General features: G+C 30.3%; 2 protein-coding genes across 4 annotated transcripts; both read left to right on the forward strand.

Moving 5' to 3' along the window:
- The first annotated feature begins 643 nt into the window (after window positions 1-643).
- On the forward strand, window positions 644-6,768 carry LOC141524908 (baculoviral IAP repeat-containing protein 7-B-like). 2 transcript variants are annotated; one of them, XM_074239076.1, is made up of 3 exons: window positions 644-1,251; window positions 4,629-5,576; window positions 5,705-6,768. In XM_074239076.1, the coding sequence occupies exons 2-3, from the start codon at window positions 4,710-4,712 to the stop codon at window positions 6,035-6,037; spliced, it is 1,200 nt and encodes a 399-aa protein (XP_074095177.1). In that variant the 5' UTR covers window positions 644-1,251; window positions 4,629-4,709; the 3' UTR covers window positions 6,038-6,768. The 2 variants fall into 2 exon arrangements, with proteins under 2 accessions (XP_074095177.1, XP_074095176.1); XM_074239075.1 differs by lacking the exon at window positions 644-1,251 and adding an exon at window positions 3,427-3,578.
- Window positions 6,769-6,921: 153 nt separating this feature from the next.
- LOC141524897 (uncharacterized) lies at window positions 6,922-15,451 on the forward strand. Of its 2 annotated transcripts, XM_074239047.1 has the most exons (11): window positions 6,922-10,485; window positions 10,552-10,887; window positions 11,277-11,919; window positions 12,011-12,162; window positions 12,261-12,515; window positions 12,606-12,961; window positions 13,068-13,178; window positions 13,249-13,362; window positions 14,719-14,950; window positions 15,064-15,179; window positions 15,283-15,451. In XM_074239047.1, exons 1-11 carry the CDS (start codon window positions 10,161-10,163, stop codon window positions 15,394-15,396), a joined length of 2,754 nt encoding a protein of 917 aa, XP_074095148.1. In that variant the 5' UTR covers window positions 6,922-10,160; the 3' UTR covers window positions 15,397-15,451. The 2 variants fall into 2 exon arrangements, with proteins under 2 accessions (XP_074095148.1, XP_074095149.1); XM_074239048.1 differs by lacking the exons at window positions 15,064-15,179; window positions 15,283-15,451 and adding an exon at window positions 14,033-14,107 and having other exon boundaries at window positions 14,719-14,858.
- The last annotated feature ends 5,339 nt before the right edge of the window (window positions 15,452-20,790 follow it).

Here is a 20,790-nt window from a genome sequence, read left to right on the forward strand (position 1 = left end):
CTGTGCACGTATACTTGGAATAGAGAGTTTGCTGTTCAACAGTCAACACCCGGATTCATTCATGAATTACCAGCAATATCCTGTCGCGGATTCCACTAGAATGAAGGCATCGCAATCCTCATTCCAATATATATTAACATTCTATTGACTATCATCTTTCACTTATATTATTGCGTTAGAAAATATTATTTTTTACATAAACATCTTGATTTTGTGACTTGGTAACTTGCCTGTTGGGTTTATGTTGAAAATTTTTAAATATCTTCATTATTAAAGGAACATAAATTAATATTTTTTCAAACATAAATTCATATTTATCACCGATTCCATTTCTTTATGAAAAATTATATTATAGCAAACTTGATTTATGTAGCACAATCAACACCAATCTTTACAAGTATGTATAGTAGTTTCAATCACTTATTTTTGAATTTGCCGCTCGCGGAGGAAAACAACTTATTTTTGCACATACGTACTTTGATATTGGATTCTAGTAGTGGGGTGATGCTGTGGTAAGAATAAGGACGTGTTTGGTATCCACGAACAAAAAGGTATTGCTGTCAGTGGTCTCAGACTATAAGTGTCAACTGTGATTTTGTTGTTTTTAAACTACAACTGTTTAGACTTGAGTTTGTCTCTTACATTGGACCTTTAACATTTCTTTTTATTTGTTGTTAATGTGAGCGACGAATTAAAATAAAACGTTTTCTTTTATTTATCAGTACAATATAATATAATATATTATCTGTACACATAAATATAAAAATTTAATATCAACAATAGTGGGGAAAGACGGTATTGTTTGACAGTGTATGCTGGTTGTCCTGGCAGCTGTTCTGGTGGCTGACTACGGCATACAGTGTCGGTAACAGCTAAAGAAAAGCTAAGTGGAACTGAAAAACTCTAAATTACACGTATATTCGACGCCATTACAATCGAATAACATTTTACCGTCCACCCAGTATACCATTCCTAAGTTAAACTCAGAAACGAGTTATACAAAGTGAAATGTGCGAATTTACAAACCACAAACTTAACTGATGAAAGAGTTTCATTTATTAGTGTGAAACGTTTTTAGTTTTAATCTTATTATCATTTGCAAATTTAAGCAGATTTATTATTTTACTCAATCATGCTTTTACATTGATTTTAAATTTTTAATTTATTTAAGTTTTGTTTATTATTTTTAAAGTGTTTTACAATTTATTTATTATATACTCACAACTGTTTGGATTTGATTTCGTCTGAAGGGTATGTTCTGATATCATTTTTTTAGTTTTAACATTTATACCATTTAAATAAAATCTCATCTACTATTATTGTGATCTATTTTTCAGTTATCTTATTATTGGTCGAAGAATTTACAACCTAAACTTTCAAAACATTTAGCTTATCAATCGGTAAATGTTTAATTAGCATTTTTTTTTTATCGTTTTTAAAATTTATAAAAAAATATAAAACATAACGACAAAAGGAAGGGGGCGTGAATAAATTTTAAACCATAGTATGACTGTATCATATGACTACACATGCATACATAAATATAAGTGTACCAGCAGTCCAGGCCACGCATTATTGTGGTTCAATTATTATATACGTTGAATTAAAACTATGATTTATTTAAATAAACTAGACTTAACACGCTCGCGTTCATTCTTTTAAAAATCCCGCCACTATCTCAGTCGACAAATTAACAACCGAATAAAATAGTCACAGAAGTGACGTAAAACGATACGACATCCGGCCATCAACTTTTTAGAAGAGGAATAGAGATGATTCCTCCTTTACCGATAGTCGACACTTCATAAACTATCATGTTTTATCAGCTAGGGGTAATTTTGAAGCCTACATCCTGACACAGGATTTTTATATATTGAGCTATCCCTGATAGCCACCTTACCTATAACTTACTGTCAATCTACGTCCGCAATTTGATGCAAACTTGACGGAAAGAGTTGGCAAAGCGAGCGATTACCTATTAGTTACATATAACTTACTCTGCAAATAGACGTCAAAACTTGCTGTACAAGTATTTCCTTCAAATTGTAGTAAAGTTGAAAGGAAATTTAACTACAAGTTTGATTGTTAACTTGTATTCAAGTTGCGGCCGTAGATTTCTGTCAATTTGCTTACAACTGTTGTTGAGTGAAGAATTACCGCCAACTTGATGTATAACTTAACCGTAACTGCTGGGAGTCAACACTTACTGAGAAAGCGCTGGCTATCAGGGTATATGTGTATTTCCTGGCCTTACTTTATACAAAGAACGTGGGTTTTGTATTTACAATTTACAAGCTATACAAGAGGACTTTGTTGATATCTTCTTTTTTTATCACTCATTCCCGTTTGTAGGTGCTGTCTCTTTTCCTGCAGCAGCTCTCTCATTACACTATCGAATGTACGCTGTTGCCACGCGCGTAATCAAATAATAAAAAAAACCAGGAGCGGCCTATGTGAAAGTTTTTAAAATTAATATTAAATTGTTAAAATAATAATATTTAAAAGTATTTTACTTATTCCTAGAATTTGAAAGATAAGAAGATTTACATCTGCCGGAATCAGCCCAGACATTGCGTTGAATTTGGGTTTTTTTAATTCAAATAAATTTCAGTGAGTTGGCAATTGTTCCAATTGACCCTACATTCTTCATTTTTAAATGTAATGGGTTTTATTTTTTCAATCATCTTCTTTTTCTTGCTCCATACCGAGAAAAATTCTATTTATCTTACCATTGAATTCTGTTTAAACTGGTATTGACGATTGAAGGAGCGACAAATGCTACATCAGTGGAATTCCATTCTAAAGTCACTGTTCTTCTCGCATCACTTGCCTGTAGTTTGTAGCTGTGTTGGTCCCGGTTCTGAATGCCTGTAATATACAAATACATATAAATTTTCTTTGTCGGTATGGTTATTTAGTAAGAGTGTGTTAGTACCTGTCTGGCGCCTTATGGTACATACTACGAAAAGATAAGCCGTGATCACGCATTGAGAACGTGAACATAAGACATGACTAACTTTGAAAATATATGTATGAGGTATATATGAGCAAATATGTCCTTTATCATATTTATCTATTTCAGAACCGAAGATAGAAAATTGTCAACCTGAATCAAAATAATAAATTATGATGAGTAGTGCTTAGGATTAATGCAAAATAAAACTAAGTTTAAAATCTGGCAACGCTGGAATGAATAAAGAAAGAACGAGGTACCAGGGCCGTATTTTTCATAGTCTGGAACGCTGAGACTGAAACTTATATAAAATGAAACTTGTGTAGTATAGTCCGTCCGTACTACGTATGTAGTGTATATCATATATCTAGAGGGCAATGTGATAGGAGGGGAAGAAAAAGTACAAACAACTCGTTTGAAACGAGGCTTTCTGAGGCCGTTTTCGTATGAGTGCCAGCTGTGCTGTGTGTCGTTTAACGTGAAACAAAGTTTACTGGAAAATAGATTATTGTACATTTTTGTTATAATTTATGTTTATTGTTATTAATACTATTATTATTTTTATGTAGTTTACGTGTTACTGTTATTTGTATGGTCAGCTGTTTTTTGTTAGGAGCATTCGAAGGTTAGATTTTTGTATTCATTTATTATTATACATACTGATAACACCGACAATGTTTTTTGTTTTTAAATTAACTAGTTATTATTATAAAAGAAGCTAGTTGATTAATTTTTGACAGCTTAAGCTACGTTATTTTTTAACAAGGATAGCGATCAAGAGTGTGAATTATAATTAATTTAGTTACAAAATGAATATATGAAATTAAATAAGTTACTTTCAGTAAAGTAAAAAATTTTAATAAAATAAATGCGAAAGATTTTTTTATTTCATTTACAGTTCTTGATCACATTCTAACAAAAAATTGGCAGATTTTTATGAATCATGTAAAAAAAAATGACCTATGAATAATTGTTAAAATTTATCATCTAATGATTTTAATTAGTAGTCGCAAAAATAAAAAGTTTTCATTAGTTATTTTCAGTATGATAATTTGAATCATCCTGACGCGGAGACTAGCGATATAATACTGATTGCCCTCGCCCAGCATTTTTAACAGGCCTACGCGGTTTCTTTTCTTTATACGCAGCGTGGGCGTAGCATGGGGTATACATACACATATATCTACATACATCCTTATATGAGGACGTGTAATGATGGGAAAAAATAAGATCTGGGAGGGATTTGACGCTCAGTCAAGATGTAGTTACGCCCGCGTGGATTTAAACTGCCTTGAACAACAATCTAAATTTTAGTCAGTTGATGTCAGATTAAGAAATGACGCACATAACTGTTGTTTTTGTCGAAATGTTTTGTCTACGTTTTATCAATAATATTTTAATTTATATTTGACACATTATTAGTACGTATGAGAGTATTTAATTAATTTATTTATGTTTAATTAGTTCGTTTAAATTAATCATAATATTTGGGCCATAACAAAGAAATTAATGTCGGATTAACCTTTGTTTGAATTCGAAATTTAATTTTATTTGACGATATATTAGATGAGTGGAAGAACAATTATCTAATCACATTTACAAAAAAAAAAAAAAAAAAAAACAATTTAACAATTGTCCAGCGGCATACTAATCGAAAAATAATTTGTGATTACAGAAATTCAAAGTGTCTGATTTAGTTATTGGAACAAGAAATAAATTATTGTCACCTGCAGCATCATTTTCATCTTCATCAAAAATGACGGACTATATCAGAAATAATCATCGTGAGAACTTGCATAATTTAAAGCCAACGGCAAATCTGCGACTTCCGTCAATTCAGCCCGCGTCGCATTTACCCAACAATAACATCTCGTCCGACGAAGTGGATAATCGTGATTTTCCACGGGCAGATTACCGCCTGGAATCTGTGAGACTGCAGAGCTACACCAACTGGCCTCTGAGCTTCATGGACCCTGCGAAATTAGCAGCCGCTGGATTTTATTACACGGGCCACGATGACGATGTCAAATGCTTCGAATGTGGACTCGCAATACGCCAGTGGGTAGAGGGCGACAACCCGATGTCGGATCATCAACGTTGGCAGTCCAATTGCTGTTTTGTAAGAAAATTGCCCTGTGGTAACGTGCCGATTGGTGTTGATCCAAGTACTGTTCCGTCAGTGAGTCCTAGAGGCAGTGACGTATGCGGTCGTTATGGTGATGAATTCCGACCTGATGCATCGCCAGATTTTCGTTCTGGCCAGACAGAATTCCAGTTTCCCAGTACTGCTAAGTTGGGAAGTCAAAACCTCGCCCAGCCTAAAGGACCGGCACATCCGGAATTCGCGAGTTACGACGCCAGATTAAAAAGTTTTGAGTCATGGCCCAAATCTATGCCACAAACCAAGGACCAACTTGCTGACGCTGGCTTCTACTACACCGGCGCTAGTGACCAAACTATCTGCTATCACTGTGGCGGTGGCTTGAACGACTGGGAGCCCAAGGACGATCCATGGGTCCAGCACGCAAAATGGTTCAAAAAGTGCTACTATGTCCTGATGGTCAAGGGCCAAGACTTCATCAAAAGCGTCATTGGTCAGTCTGTTACACCACCTTCTCGTGAGGTAATAATCGTATTTATTTATTTATTAATTATTTGATCTAAAAAAAAAAAAAAAAAAAAATTAATAATAAGAAGAAATGTATATTTGATCAATTAATAAGTTTATTGTTTTCTTTATGTTTATTGTAGGAGACGATGCAGATGAATTTGCCCAGCTATATTGAAAAAGTACAGCCACCAGCGATTGTTGAGAAACCAAAAGAAGAAACCGAAAAGAAACCCGAGGAGAAGAAATCTGAAGAGAAGAAACCAGAGGAAAAGAAGCCAGAAACAGAAGTTGAGCCGGTCAACAATAGTGCGGATGACTCTATTTTGTGCAAGATTTGCTATAACTATGAATTGGGGGTGGTGTTCCTGCCTTGCAGTCACATGGTGACTTGTACTAGGTGTGCGGCAAGTATGACTTCTTGCCCTGTATGTAGAAAGTCCATTAAAATGATAGCACGCGCTATAATACCTTAGTACCTTTACATTAGCACTATTCATTATGTCCTAAAATTATTATCCATGTAAAAATGATAAAATTTTAAATTAAGATATTTAAATTTAATACTAATTGAAAATTATTTGAAAAAACTAAATTTAATCGAATGAAATTACCGCGTGACTCATGACGTCTCGTATGCGGGTAAAATTCTATGCCAATTTGAAATATATTCTGCTTTTAAAGTGAAGAAATGATTAATAAATACATATAGATGAGAATAATACTTGCAGTAATGCATTGTTTGTAAGGTAATGAGACATTACTAAGTCGAAAACTATTTGCCTTGTAATAAATGTCTTATATAAAGAATATAATTGCAATTAATAATTAAAAAATAATAATAATAATAACAATATTAAATTAAAACGTTTACCATTGAAATTATAAAAATTGAACTTTTTTTTAAATTTTGTCTTGAGTTTGTTAATATTATTGTTTAGAAATAATAAAAAAAATGAAAGTACATTTGGTTCACTATCATTTGTACATGTGATTATTATTATTATTGTTATTATTATTATTCAGAATTTGATTAGCGTTGAATTGACGAACCGGAAGCGCCATAAATTATATGTTAAATTAATAAAAACAAATTAAACAGAAGTCAGATTTAAATTCCAACGACAGTTCTTTAAAAAAAAAAACTAAATAGAATGTATGAGGTACAAGATATTAATTAATAAAATAAAAATTTATTTTGTTTAAACTTTTTGTTTATTTCAGTTTTTAGGAAATTTTTAATTAATTACCTATTAAGAAATTACAATTATAATAGTAATAATAGTAGTAGTAATAAAATCACAGTGACTTGAGATTCTTATAATGATTAACATAAACTAACAAAGTGGATAATTATGTCTACGCCAGTGAAAAATTCGGTTTAACGATAACCGATTTAAAAATGTGAATTGTGACTCATGAAAAGAAATAAACCAGACTCAAATGCGTTATAACACGTTGACTTTTCAAAAACATTATTATTGGTACTATTAGTATTACTATTATTTTAAATTTACATAGTGTGCATATTTGTATTATTTCTATGACATAATATTATAGAAAATGTTCCAATGGCCAATCCCACTAGCATCATATAAGTTGCCATTTTATACAATTAAAATAACGCATGAAAATAGTATTGAAGTAATTGAGAAATAGATACTTTGAACTTGCGATTAAATTATTTTATAAGAACTCTGCTAGCAATAAGAAATAATAATTTAGATAATCCTTTTTTTTTTTATGATTATATGGGCTTTATCGGGTAATGAAAGAAAATAATGCTTTGTAATATAAGAATTTTCCTCTTAGTTTAATTCGCAAGTGATCTATTGATTTTATGTGACTAATAATATCTTAATACTTTTTTAAAAATGTATCCACTCATTTTATATTATTTTCTATTGTAAGAAAAACAATGCAATTAATTATTAATAGAAACAAATTAAAATCTGCAAAAATTTATTTACTGCATGATACTGAATATAAAAATAACTAGGACGCATTAAATTACAGACAATTAAATAAAAATAAATTCATTTGAGAATATCAGTTAAAAAATAAAAATGAATTAAACAAAGTACTGGGCCGTGAAGTTTTCATATTTGTCGTTGAAATGAATATTATTTTTTTATTGTATATTTTAAACTAATGGAATCTATATATTATTTATATTAGTTTTTTTTTTTTTTTTTTTAATACTTTTAAACTAATAATTGAGGAGTAATTTTTATTGAAAATTTTTAAGCATGTTGGTGCCGGGATTATATAAATTACTTTGATTTTTTTAATGATTCTAACACTGAACAAATGATATACAATGTATACAATTTTTAAAATAAATCGTAGAATTAATGATGAAAATAATTGTACAATAGATTATAATATTAATAATTAAATATTTACTGACAGTATTTTTTTTTTATAATTAATTACATTTAGTTTCTTTTATCGAAAAATTGAAGTTATTTTCGTCTCTTTTAATAGATTCAAGCTACACGTTTTTTTAAGTACATTATCAAATGCATTAACAATGAACTAATCAATTGTTAATCTAATAGCTTATATAAATGATCAACACGATTTACTTTTGCAAAATTTTTATGTATCGTAATATTCATGCAGAGATGCTCTAAAACTAAAAAAAATCATTGCATATCACATAATATTTTTAAATATTCATTATTTAATGTTGAGTAAATCGTGTTGCGTCTACAATTAGTTTCTGTACAAATAACAATTTCTGTTAATGAATTATATAAATAATTAGTAATTCTTTTTTATATTTCATTGTATGTATCATTTAATCATCTATATATGTATAATTACATTTTAAAAATAAATCGGTTTTTATAAACTGAATCAAATTTACAAAATATTTTTAGTTTGTTAATTAAACACATTTATCCTTATTAATACGCATTATGTAAAAATTGAAAAATCAGTAGCGAAACGAGTATTAAAAGGACTTGGAAGTACGCCCTTTTGAGCAGCATTCCCGGGCTGGTTTATTTTATTTTAATTTTATAAATTAATCTTAAAGAAAAACGTGCACCAGGATGAACCGGTATCACAAGAGTTTGTATGGATGCTGTATTATATCGTGCAAAGGCTGGAGCAAGCTGAAGGAAAGCCCGATGCCTGATAGAGGTATACATAAGATCTGTGTTTGGTCTTTGGTCTCGGTCAGCCCTTACATTCCATTCGACTCGAGGACTCGTGGGAACAGTCCGTACAGACTAATACACAGTGTGTCTTAAGTACAGCAGAGTATTATATTAAACAAGCAGCGAGAGCATTTGAGTTGAGGTTCAGAGTAGAGGAGAGTTAAGTTTCAGAGAGAGAGAGAGAGAGCAATCTCCATGGCTTGTATCGGGTACGGCTGTAATAGCAGCAGCCTCTCTCACAGGTCCATGTACTCTATACTATACTTTGTACAATCTTTTTCAGCTCTCTCTCTCTTTTTATCCCGTGCCAGTTCGTTCAAGCCTGTTTATATATACTTACACTCACATTCAGAGGGTATTTATAATTTTACTTGTGTATGTCTGTGCACGTATACTTGGAATAGAGAGTTTGCTGTTTAACAGTCAACACCCGGATTCATTCATGTATTACCAGCAATATCCGGTCGCGCATTCCACTCGAATGAAGGTATCGCAATCCTCATTCCAATACATATTAACATTCTATTGACTATCATCTATCACTTATATTATTACGTTAGAAAATATTATTTTTTACATAAACATCTTGATTTTGTTACTTAGTAACTTGCCTGTTGGATTTATGTTGAAAATTTTTAAATATCTTCATTATTACAGGAACATAAATTCATTTATTTTCATGAATAGTTTTCATTTTGCGTAAATAATGGCGCTACAAAGTTTCTTAAAGTATTTCTTCTGTATATTTCTGTCAGTATCTGGTCTGGAATGTTTATTTTGATGTCTGCTCCTTGAGTATTTCAAATAATAATTCTGAAAATAGCCAACTAGACGTCTGGAAATTATATTATTTTTATTCGTTAATTGTCTGTTATTAAAAAAAATTATTTAAAACACATGCATAAAGTTCTGTAAAAGCATTTAGTAGACAATATTTATTTTTTATTGTTTTAATTTATGACAACACATTTATTTATTTTTAATTTTAGGAACTAGGTGTTGATTGAAGAATTTTTGACATCATCTGTATAGTTTTAACGTGAATAAAAATATTATTTGGTTAATTTTACAAAATTTGTAATATTTTAAAATTATATTAAAACATTTTATTTATTTTTCTTGATAAAAATCTTAAATCCTTGACATCCTTGACCTTTGGAATTATTTTTACGAAGAATAAATTTTCTTATCGACTGGAATAGATGTCACCACTTACTTGGAGGTGTTTTTGACGATGAAAATATATTTTAAAATTCGAACACTAGATGGCAATAAAACCATCTTAACAATAATGGCAGTAACAATGTGTGTGACATGGTGATAAATGAAGTTTTACATTGATGAATGATAAAATTTGTTGTTTTTAATTAAAAGTTTAGTTTTTTATTCTAATCGATTTGTTGATGGATTTACTTTTTAAAATTTAAAGAACATGGCTGATTTATTTGATTTGGCAAATTTGATAACCAACGTTGGTGTTGATGCTGTTAAAATAAAGCAAGACCCTAACGTGCCAGAAAAATCATCAAATCAAATACTTACCGAGCTGTTTAGCACGTTTGATGTTGATGAGGGTATTGAATCGCCGGTGAATGACAAGGAGGATGATGATGATAGCAAAGATGGTGATGACACCGCGGATAAAATCAAAAAGAAGAAGAAAAAGAGTAAAAAAAAACATAAACATAAGGACAAAAAACACAAAAAACGTAGTAGAAAAAATTCATCAGACAGCGGTAGCGAATGCGAAGTTGATGGTATGTTGATATTTTTTTAGATTCCTTATTTTTGAGTGATTTATTAATGCATATTAATTATTTTAGATGTCAAGAAAAAAAAGAAGCACAAGAAAAAGTTGAAGCGAAAAAAATCAACAGATTTAAGCGACTCGTCGAATTCAGACGAGCCTAAAGCTAAGATAAAAAAGGAATTACTATCACCGGAAAATGGTAGAAAAAATAAAAATGACCGAGCTCTCAATTTTAAAATTGAACATCCTCAAACAGTATTTGACCTAGTGTCTAATGTTGTGTCTAAAAAGAAACAAAGCGACAAAGAGTTAAATGATGGTAAATCAAGTGTTTTAAAAAGTCCAGAATTACCACCTTTTTCTAAGAAAGTTGATGATGAATCCGAGCCTGTAGTTCCAAGATTACTGGGTAAATTTTTTGAAATTATTTCAATCTATAATTGTCTATTTTCTATTTACAAATCAAATTTTTTATCAATTTGGCGCGCAAACTTTTTTTTATTAAGAAAAATTTTTAAAAATCTTAAAATTGTCATTTACTGTGTTTTGAAATTGGGCAGCTCTGCCATAAAGCCGTATAATATAAATTCTATTTTTTTTTTCCAAGTCCGAAAAAATTTTTAGTTTGAAAAAAAAAATTTTATTTGCATTTCTGCACGTTTCATTCAATAATACGTCGGTCCCAAAAAAAAAAATTTTTTTTGACTTGTTAGCACATAATGTTTTTTTAAAATATTTATAGTAAACAATCAATTTATTACTAAAAAATTAATATTTATAAATTGTTTCTGATTCCAGAAAAAACAGACCAACCTACCAAAGGAAAAATACTAATAAAAGATCTAAAAAATAGTTTAGTATACAATGAAACGGTAAAAGAAGTTGAGAATAAAAAAAAAGAAAAGGCTGCGCGTATGGAGGATGGTGAAATATCAGACAGTAATTCAGAGAATCGAACTCCAACATTGAGTCCATCGCCACAACCACAGGATTCTTTTGATTCAATAGATGATACAGCTGCGCGATCTAGCCATAAAGTTAAGGATCTTAGATTAGTATTAAAACACAAGGAAAAAGTTAAAAAGTCGCGTGAACGTAAAGGAAGTCGAGAAGACCGTGAGTCCCGATCACATAATGACGAGACGAAGGACCGAGGAAGAAGTTACCATCACGACCGTAAAGACAAACGTCGAAGTACCAGTAGTCACTCGAGAGACAGGAAATCAGAGTCTACGCACTCACACTCGCGTAGACGCAGCAGGAGTCGAGGATGGGAACATCACAGGACTAGGAGTAATGAACGCAGGTATAGAGACAGAAGCACTGATAAAAGGTCGACTCGTAGTCGAGAAAAAAGTCGGTACTCCAATGGACGATGCAGGAGTGAAGATAAAGGATGGGATAGATCTTCTAGAGGCCGCAGTTGCAGTAAAGAGAGAAAGTTTGTTCTTGAATTTTTATTTTATTTTTTTTTTATTTTATGCTAGTTACCTTTAAAAATATTTATGGTTGTTTTATTTTTTTTTAAATAGGGAAAGGATAGAAATTGATAAGAAAAAATTACTAGAAATTGCGAGGAAAAATGCTATTAATATGATCAAGCGAGGAGCATTGCCGTTAGCACAACAGGATAAAGCAATAGCTGCTATTCAAGCTGGTGGAAAATCTGTTGATGAACTCATTGGTTATTATTATTATTATTATTATTATTATTATTTTATTGTTATTTATTTTTTTTTTTGAATTATTTATAATTTATAAAATTAATTTTGTTTTCCATAGATTTTTGCAAATCTTTATCAAAATCAGAAGCTCTTGGTGAACTATCAAGTGTTTCGTCAGACGAAGGAGCAAGTGAGACAGAAAAAGGTTTTCACCATCCATTTTTACTAAAAGAAAGACCTAATTCTATAATAATGAATATCAGAGACTCAAAACAACTTCCTACGAAAACTTTTCAAGAGCGAACAACGGAATCGTCTACTCAATTGCGATTACAATTCCCGGTATCGAGTGGTCAGCAGCACAGAAAAACTGGTAACTACTATTGATTATTTATTATTATTGAATTATTGTTTTTACTGACTCGTAATAATCAACTAAAATTTTTATTTTATTTAAAAACAGAAAATGAGTGGATAGATGTAACACCAGTGCCGCCGGTTAAAAAACCCGAGCCTAAGAAGCCTTTCGTATCGGCCTCTGTACAAGTACAAACTCCAGCGTTTACCATAATACCTCCGATTAATACACAATTACCGGCAGCAAATGTTCAAGCTTCAGTTTCAGTTTCACTTCCAGCGCCAACGCCAGTTCCAGCTCCAGTTCAAACTGTTACTACGGCTCCGGTTGTTTCTGTTCCTTCGATTCCAACGCCAGTTCCTCCAGTTGCCATGATACCCGCACCCGTTGAAATTCCGACTATTGCACAACCGATGCTTCAAGCATCCACTAATTCTGTCTTTCCTCAACCTCCCGCTGAAGTAAGTGGACAATTAACTGAAAAATCTTAAAATTATTATAAACCAGTCTTTAGGAAAAATAATAATATTGTTGAGGTTTTTATTAATCGATAATATTTTTTTACAGAATATTGATATAGGAACAATTGTTTCTCAACGATTAGCTGCGATGAGAAAGCTTAAAGAAAATCCAAATGATGTCCAAGCGCTAAATGAAATTTATCAAGCACAAAATGAAGTAATTTGATAATTTAAATACAAGTTAAAAATTAAAAAAAATATATTGATTAACTGTTTTAATTATGTAGATGAAAACATGGGCAGAAAGTAAACAGATGCCAGGTCAGTTTACTGGTAGCACTGGAGTAAAAGTTCTCTCAGCAGCAGAATTAACTTCAGGCTATCAAACTTGGGCTCGTAAGGTAATATTCTACGTTCTCTTGACCTCTAGTAATGTATTATTACTTTTTTCTTCTATTTTAAATAATTATAAATATATATATATATATATATATATATATATATATATATATATATATATATATATATATATATATATATATATATATATAAAATACAAGAAAGAAAAAAAATCGATAAGGGTTCGAGAAATTGCATTGTACCTAAAAAAAACTCGCGGTTTGTAACAAGTTTTCAGGTACAGTCTTTTCCTGAGGACTGTGTTGTAGGCATGGACCACTTCTCTTTGGTAAAGCAGAGGTGGACTCTGTGCCTACACGGACACAGGAGTACCGTTGTCTTATTTTTATAAAAAAATTTTTATTGCTTATTTAACTGAACTGAACCTCAACTCAACTTCGCTTATCATTTATCACTGAAATATTTACATAAATCTGTATTTAGTATCTCTACTAGTTTTATTGTATAATTCTTAATACGGGATAATTATGACAATAAAACTAGTAGCCAAGATAGTAAAACTCAAGACAACGAGCTCTTGTGAGATTACTGCTAACTATCATCAGCTTCTCGACTTAGACCACCACCGAGACATTTAACCGTCTTATCGTGGCGGCTGTGGAGGCTGTGATACTTAGCAGTTGTCTGCATCCACCTGAGGGTTTGTTACAGGCGCTAAATAGCAGAGAAGAGTCATCATCCGCAGCCTGATGTGTCCAATTTATGATTAACAATTAAAAACACTTGGTAAGTATTATCCTCTGACAACCATTTTAGACATAACAAAAAAAAATGTCTAAATCCCTTTTTTCCTTAACATTAAATTCTATCATTTTAGATATTTTTAAATAAAAAATTAAGGAGCTAGGGGTAGTTAGAATTTTTAAAAAGTCGATTTTTTTTTTACATTTTCTTTAAGCATAACTTTTGAAATTATTAATTTTTTTTTTTTCAAATTTTCGTGAAGTCAAGTCAAAACATATTGTAACAATACCATATTATTACTTTTATAAATTAAAATAATTTACTGGCAAAAAAAAATTATTGAAAATTCTCATTTTTTCATGTCTCTGACTACCCCTCAGCCCTTAACGCATTTGTACTTACAGTTTGACCAAGTGTAGATTTTTATTTATTATTTTATATTTAGTATGTATGATGGTTCCATACTAAATGAACTTTTACGCTTTGAACTTTACTCATAAATTATAATATTAAATAATCTAAAGTTAAAATTTTAAAATACGGGTATAATTATTTCTGAGCTTCTACAGAAAAAAAAAAAAAAAAAAAAAAAAAACATTAAAGTAATAGCAATAACAGTAACTGAAATAAACTAAAATTTATTTTGAATTTAGGATCAATTGACCTCCGCGACACCCGTGTCGGGTGGTATGGGTATGGCATTGCTACAAAAAATGGGCTGGCGACCTGGTGAAGGCTTAGGAAAGAACAAAGAAGGTACGCTGGAGCCTTTGCAATTAGAAGTTAAGCTCGATAAACGCGGGCTCGTTTCTCATCAAGACGTTGGCGTCAGAAGTGGAAAAAATCCAGGAAAACCTGTCGTACCAACTATTAAAACCCTAGAAGGTATATTTAAATAAATAAATAAATCAATTATTTAAATTTATAAAATTGCTGGTGATACAGCACTTGAGTGGATAATTTATTGATTGAGAATTCATGAATATTGTTATTATTAGGTAAACATCCTGTTTCATTGCTTGGTGAATACTGTTCAAAGAGGAAATTCGGTGCGCCAGTTTACGAGCTCTGCTTTGAATGTGGACCCGACCACAAGAAAAATTTCTTGTTCAAGGTGAGTTGGCTAACGATAACGATAATTAAACTATCTCGTAAATAATATTTTTATTATTTATTTATATTTTATTAATGCAAAAAATATAATACCGGTGTTTTAGGTCAAAGTGAACGGTATTGAATATAAGCCTAGTGTAGCAAGTCCGAATAAGAAACAAGCCAAGGCCGAAGCTGCACAAATTTGCCTTCAAACACTTGGCTTACTCCCCACTTAATACAACAATGTGTATATTTTCTTGTACAATAAAATTTTCGCACCAACAAAAAAAATTTTTTTTTTTTTTGTTTTAAATTTTAAATTGTTACTATATTGCTATTTTTTGTTTTTTTATATGATGCTGTTTTTTGTAGTAATGCATTATAAATTATATTTTAGGTCAATTAAACTGATATTAAAAAGCAGCCGGCCGACAAGAGTGTTGTTGTTATTGTTCGCTCATGAGTTCACCTCAACTGTATGTGCCCCATCGAATTACACGCTAAAGTCTATAATTTGAGCACTATTTTACCTGGGCGAGTCCAGTAATCAGGAAAAAGGTGTTGGCCTGCTGGTACCGGGGGTTAGTTTATAAAGAGTAAGCGGTTCCAAGCCTAGATGAAGAATTTATCAGTCAATAACCCTTTTTATGTTACAAATTACACCGACAATTTTTTCGTATAATGCGATGTAATGTGTATTTTTATAAATTACAAATACTTTTTATATGTACAATATATTACTGACAGTACCTTTGCCGTTTGTCGATTTGATACTTTGAAAGATATACTAAAATTATATTTTAGGTAAAAAATATTGATAATTTAATTAAACGTAACTATGCGACTGCCGAGATTTACAGATTATGAATAAGAAAATTTTGGCATGACTTTTTTTATACTTTCAATCATCCGATACATAGTTAAATCAATTAAAAAAATATTAGTACTATGACAGGATTAATTACAAATAATTAAATGCACAAATTTATAGAACCAATAAACTATTTAAAACTCCTCCAAAAACTTAAAATCAAAAATTGACTATCACTGAAAAATGTATAAATTCGTAAAAAAGGCACAAATTTTTGTCAAGACCTTTCTGATGATACCAAATTTAATTTTAAAATAATAATATGCTCGTTACAAAATTTAAAAACTCAATTTATTATATAAATACGCCGAAGACAAAATTTTCCTTATTCTCTTAATGATATAGATTATAATAATTAGTAATAATAAAAAAAATGATATTTTGTTATAGGTGTATGCACGTAATGATAATGACGAATAAGAAGAAGAGTATATGCGGGTATGACAGCAGTAAAATGAAGCGTAGTTTAATTTTAAATAATGTTTTATATGATATGAGCTTTTTAAAAGAACCTTTAAGTCATTCGTAAATTTACGACTGTTTTAATCTCGCGTTTGAATGGTGAACTGCATTTACTTTGACGCCTGTTGACTGCATCCAGACACTGGTGTGTTAAATGAAGCAGACGCGATTATACATTTCCTTTTATTTTATGGGACACCTATGACGTGCATTACTAATGATTAATACGGACGGTGTCAAGGTGAATTTGTCAATTGTTGCAAATTTATATTAACATCTTACATTTCAACTGTCAATTTAAAATTCCCTAATCTAATTTATTTTTATTATTGGCAGCTAATTTATAGAAGACAGTTTATTTATATCACTGCGACTGTTTTTTTTTTTTTTTTTTAAATAAAAATATCGGTTAAATACTTGTCAAGCAGCAGGACAAGTAATTGCTAGAATGTTTCATTAATTATAATCTATTAATAACTATTTATTCTACCAGCAGATATTTATATTTATATTTATAAGCAAAATTATTATGCATGTATGACAAAGTTAATTGTGTAAATAGAAAAAAATTAAATAAGTAAATAAAAGGGTATTTCCGTCATCTCTGTAATAAAACGCTAAAAGAAGAAATAGTTGTACGCGAAGAAATTGAACGGTTCAGTTGATACGGAAGACGATGCAAGGGGTAAAGTTATCGTCTCAATTGGCGATTATGACCTCGTAAATTAATTTAAAGATCCAGCCATATTGTATCATTTTTATACTATACCAGGTCGATCATCTCTTATTCGAATGCCAGGCAACACTCGAGTCTACGCAAATTCTTAACGCATTAGACAACGCAACGCCAATCATAATTGAAAACACTTATAACAAAATTTATATGAATACGCTTACGTTGCGGTGTAAGTGTGATCTGATGATATGAGAATGTCGACTTATTACGTCTGTGCCTATAAATATATACTGTGTTAATTATCAATTTGTGAGAATGTGGTAAGAAAATAAATAAAATAGTTGAAAAAAAAAAAATTTTTAAAAAAGAAATAAAAAATCTTAATTAAATACGAATGTAGGCGTATGGATGTCGTAGCAAATTAGTGTAGAGTAGGAGATAAGGAAATGGACCTTTCACGTGGCTATCAATTCCGGACACGTCAATGCTCATCACGGCCTTGACTTAAAAACCCTGAAATAGTTATGTGTTTCTTAACGGCATTTTTTCTCATCTAACACGGATCATTTTTATTCAATTGGATCCTAGATCGTTAAAATATTTTTATGTATAAAATACACTGAAAAAAAAATTTATTTGAATCAAGTAAATAATTTTGAAGAAGTTCAATTTTTTGATTTGAGTAGAAAAATTTTTAAACTAAGAGATTAAGTAAATTTTACTTGATTCAAGATAATTAAACTTTTTAAAATTATTTTTTTGGTTCAAAATTTTTTTATTTGATTCAAATCAATTTTTTTTTCTGTATAAGCTTTCAAAATTTACACTTGTTTGCGTTAATAATTTGAAAATTTTTTTAAATTGTTTTTTTGCTGAATAAAAAAAATTTATTGAGTAAAAATTTCACCTATTAATGTTGCATTGAATAAATAATTTATTTCAATAAAATTTCTCAGTAATTTGAGCATAAATAATTTTTTCCGTGTGTACTTTTAGCATTTAACCGTAATGAAAAAATGGGAATGTAATCCTAATTCACAAAAAGCAATTTGCAATTATTTTATTTAAAAAATGTAGATAATAAATTAGCAAAATAATATGTACTATGTACTAATAAAAAGAAATTACCGATTGAAGAGTAACCAGTAAGAATAATAATAACAACAACAAAAGAACCGATTAATCATCTGGTAAAAAATAAAAAATGAAATGAAGAAGCTCGAGGGTACAAAATCGGAGTAGAGGGACAAAACAAAATACCGGTCACATTTTCCAATAAATCTCAATTTAATCTGCCTCATGTTTACACACATACGATCACTGGACTGATAATAAGAGTATGAAGATCGAAGCATAGGCAATGCATTTCATTTGCCATAGCAATTGCGTAATGACGCACGATAATCATTGGTACCGATGTATATTCTTCTTATTTTCTTGTTGTGAATATTTTTTAGTCGTGCAGAAGATTAAGCGAGCAAGTGAGGGTAATAAAGAAAGAGAAAATAGGGTAGAATAAGAAATAAAATATAAAGAGACGGCTGGACTCTCTTTACACTCTCAACTTAACTTCTTAGCCCTACTCTCCTCTGCGGGGGATAATGTAAGTAGAGCTTGTGTGGCTCGCAGCGAAAAAATAAATAAATAAACGAAAATAAAGAGTACATTACCGTTTACGATAAAATAACAGCGATTATGGGTGTGTCTTGTAGGCTTATGGATTGCAGTTCGACGCATCGATGGGGGGCCTCCTGGTTCCTTAATTTTTAGACCACACGACCGAGACACTTTTGGACGCGCTCTTGCTAATAATAAATAAAATAAAATAAATTGTAAGATAAAAATTACCAGGACAACTTGTTGGATTATGAGTGCATTATTCATATATGGACAACTCGCGGATGATGGATACACCGTCGAGCGTCCAAGAACCGGCGCTTAAAATTGATTGACCGGTAAGTTTACGGCTCGTGCGTCAGTTATTACCAATATACTCACGATTTTATTTTTTTTCTCCTTATTGGTCTCCATGGCTCGCTTTAACTTGCTCCATTACTCTACTCGATCTGCGAATAAATTTATCTTCGGCAAAATGATCGGTTATCAAATTTTTATAAGTGACGAGCTCTGTAAATATAATTATATATGTAAATCTTTATGGATCTTGTCAAATGTCACTTTTTCTTGTTATAAATTATGATAATTAGAGTTACAGACATCTAACTATTATTTTTTATTCAATAAGTAAGAAAATAATGCATTAGTAAAAAAATGCAAGTCTCTAAAAGCTAGGAAGAATAAAAAAGTATAATTTTTTATGAGTACAATATTAATAAATATAAATTAACTTCTTTGTACTTACAATTTCTATTTGATTTTATTGATATATTTTTTTTTGAAAATACAGAAAAAAATGAATTTAAAAAAAAAAGTTGATTATCACAATTTTAAAAAATTTTACAAGTTTTCAAAAAAATTTATAATTTTTTTAGAAAATTGTGATATTCAATTTTTTTTTTTTTAATTGTTCGTTTTTCATGTACTTTTCAAAAATATATATGAAATCAGCAAACATTTGACAATTTTAAAAATTTTTATAGTAAATTAATTATGATAAAAAATAAATTTCTGAAAATTCGTATTTAGAATTTTTAAAAATTTTGTCATGTGGAATTTTTTTTACTTGATTGTTTTTATTATAATTTAATTGTTATAAAAATATAAAAAATTGCAAGACGTCTGTTGATTTCAATGTCATTATTTTCTTGCAAAGAAAAAAATTATCTGTACTCCTTTTTTGGCAACTTATTTAAATATCTGAAATAAAAAAAAGTTATACGTTAATTTGAATCTGTAAAGTATTAATTTAAAAATTGAGTGCAAATTTGATATAATAATAATAAATAATAAACATATTAATGGGAGCGATATGTGGAACGAAGAAACGTCATATCGGTCATATGCAAACGTCGTGTCTTCTTGTGACGATTCAGAAGTTAAATTCAAAGCTTTGTACATCAACCAGCTGAGCAAGAAAGGATGACCGACAAATCGTATTACCACGTTATTTCTTGGTACAATTTATACTGGTAATAATTGCAACGATAGCCGCAACGATTGATCAAACACCAGGCGCCGACTATTAATTATTATGGTTTATTAATTCTCTCGGAGCTGAGATTGTTGCTCGTTACTTGTTATTCAGTATTCTACTTATATTTATTACCAATAACGCCAATAAATAATAAATTAACATAATTGAGTTGAGTTTGCTCATTAATGCAGACACGCGTATTATAAAATTATAATCAAAGCTCCATTTGTCATGTGTATTCACTCGATACTTTCATTGTACTCTTTAATACCTGGTACATAACACAATAATAATAATAAATATTGTCCAACAATATAATCCTAGACATCTGGATGATTAAACCACACGTTTCACTGGTTAAGTGTCAGGTTACATGACAGCATGTCTTTTATACATTTTCCATCAACAATACGCGGTTAAATCTTTCCCAGTTGGTTAGTAACTGGTGCTTACTATTATATTATACACATTATAACATAAATGAATGGAAAAGATGGATGCTGAGATATATTAATATAAGTATTTTA

The sequence above is a fragment of the Cotesia typhae genome, unplaced genomic scaffold, assembly GCF_013202065.1.
Source record: "Cotesia typhae breed Kobodo isofemale line unplaced genomic scaffold, CoteBio_Ctyphae contig_23, whole genome shotgun sequence".
NCBI classification, from domain to species: Eukaryota; Metazoa; Arthropoda; class Insecta; order Hymenoptera; family Braconidae; genus Cotesia; species Cotesia typhae.

Coding starts and splice junctions, on each gene's coding strand:
- LOC141524897 (XM_074239047.1), top strand. CDS start 10,161: ATGGCTGATTTATTTGATTTGGCAAATTTGATAACCAACGTTGGTGTT. Junction 11,920..12,010: donor AGTTGCAGTAAAGAGAGAAA/GTTTGTTCTTGA, acceptor TTTTTTAAATAG/GGAAAGGATAGAAATTGATA. Junction 12,163..12,260: donor ATCTGTTGATGAACTCATTG/GTTATTATTATT, acceptor TGTTTTCCATAG/ATTTTTGCAAATCTTTATCA.
- LOC141524908 (XM_074239076.1), top strand. CDS start 4,710: ATGACGGACTATATCAGAAATAATCATCGTGAGAACTTGCATAATTTA. Junction 5,577..5,704: donor TTACACCACCTTCTCGTGAG/GTAATAATCGTA, acceptor TGTTTATTGTAG/GAGACGATGCAGATGAATTT.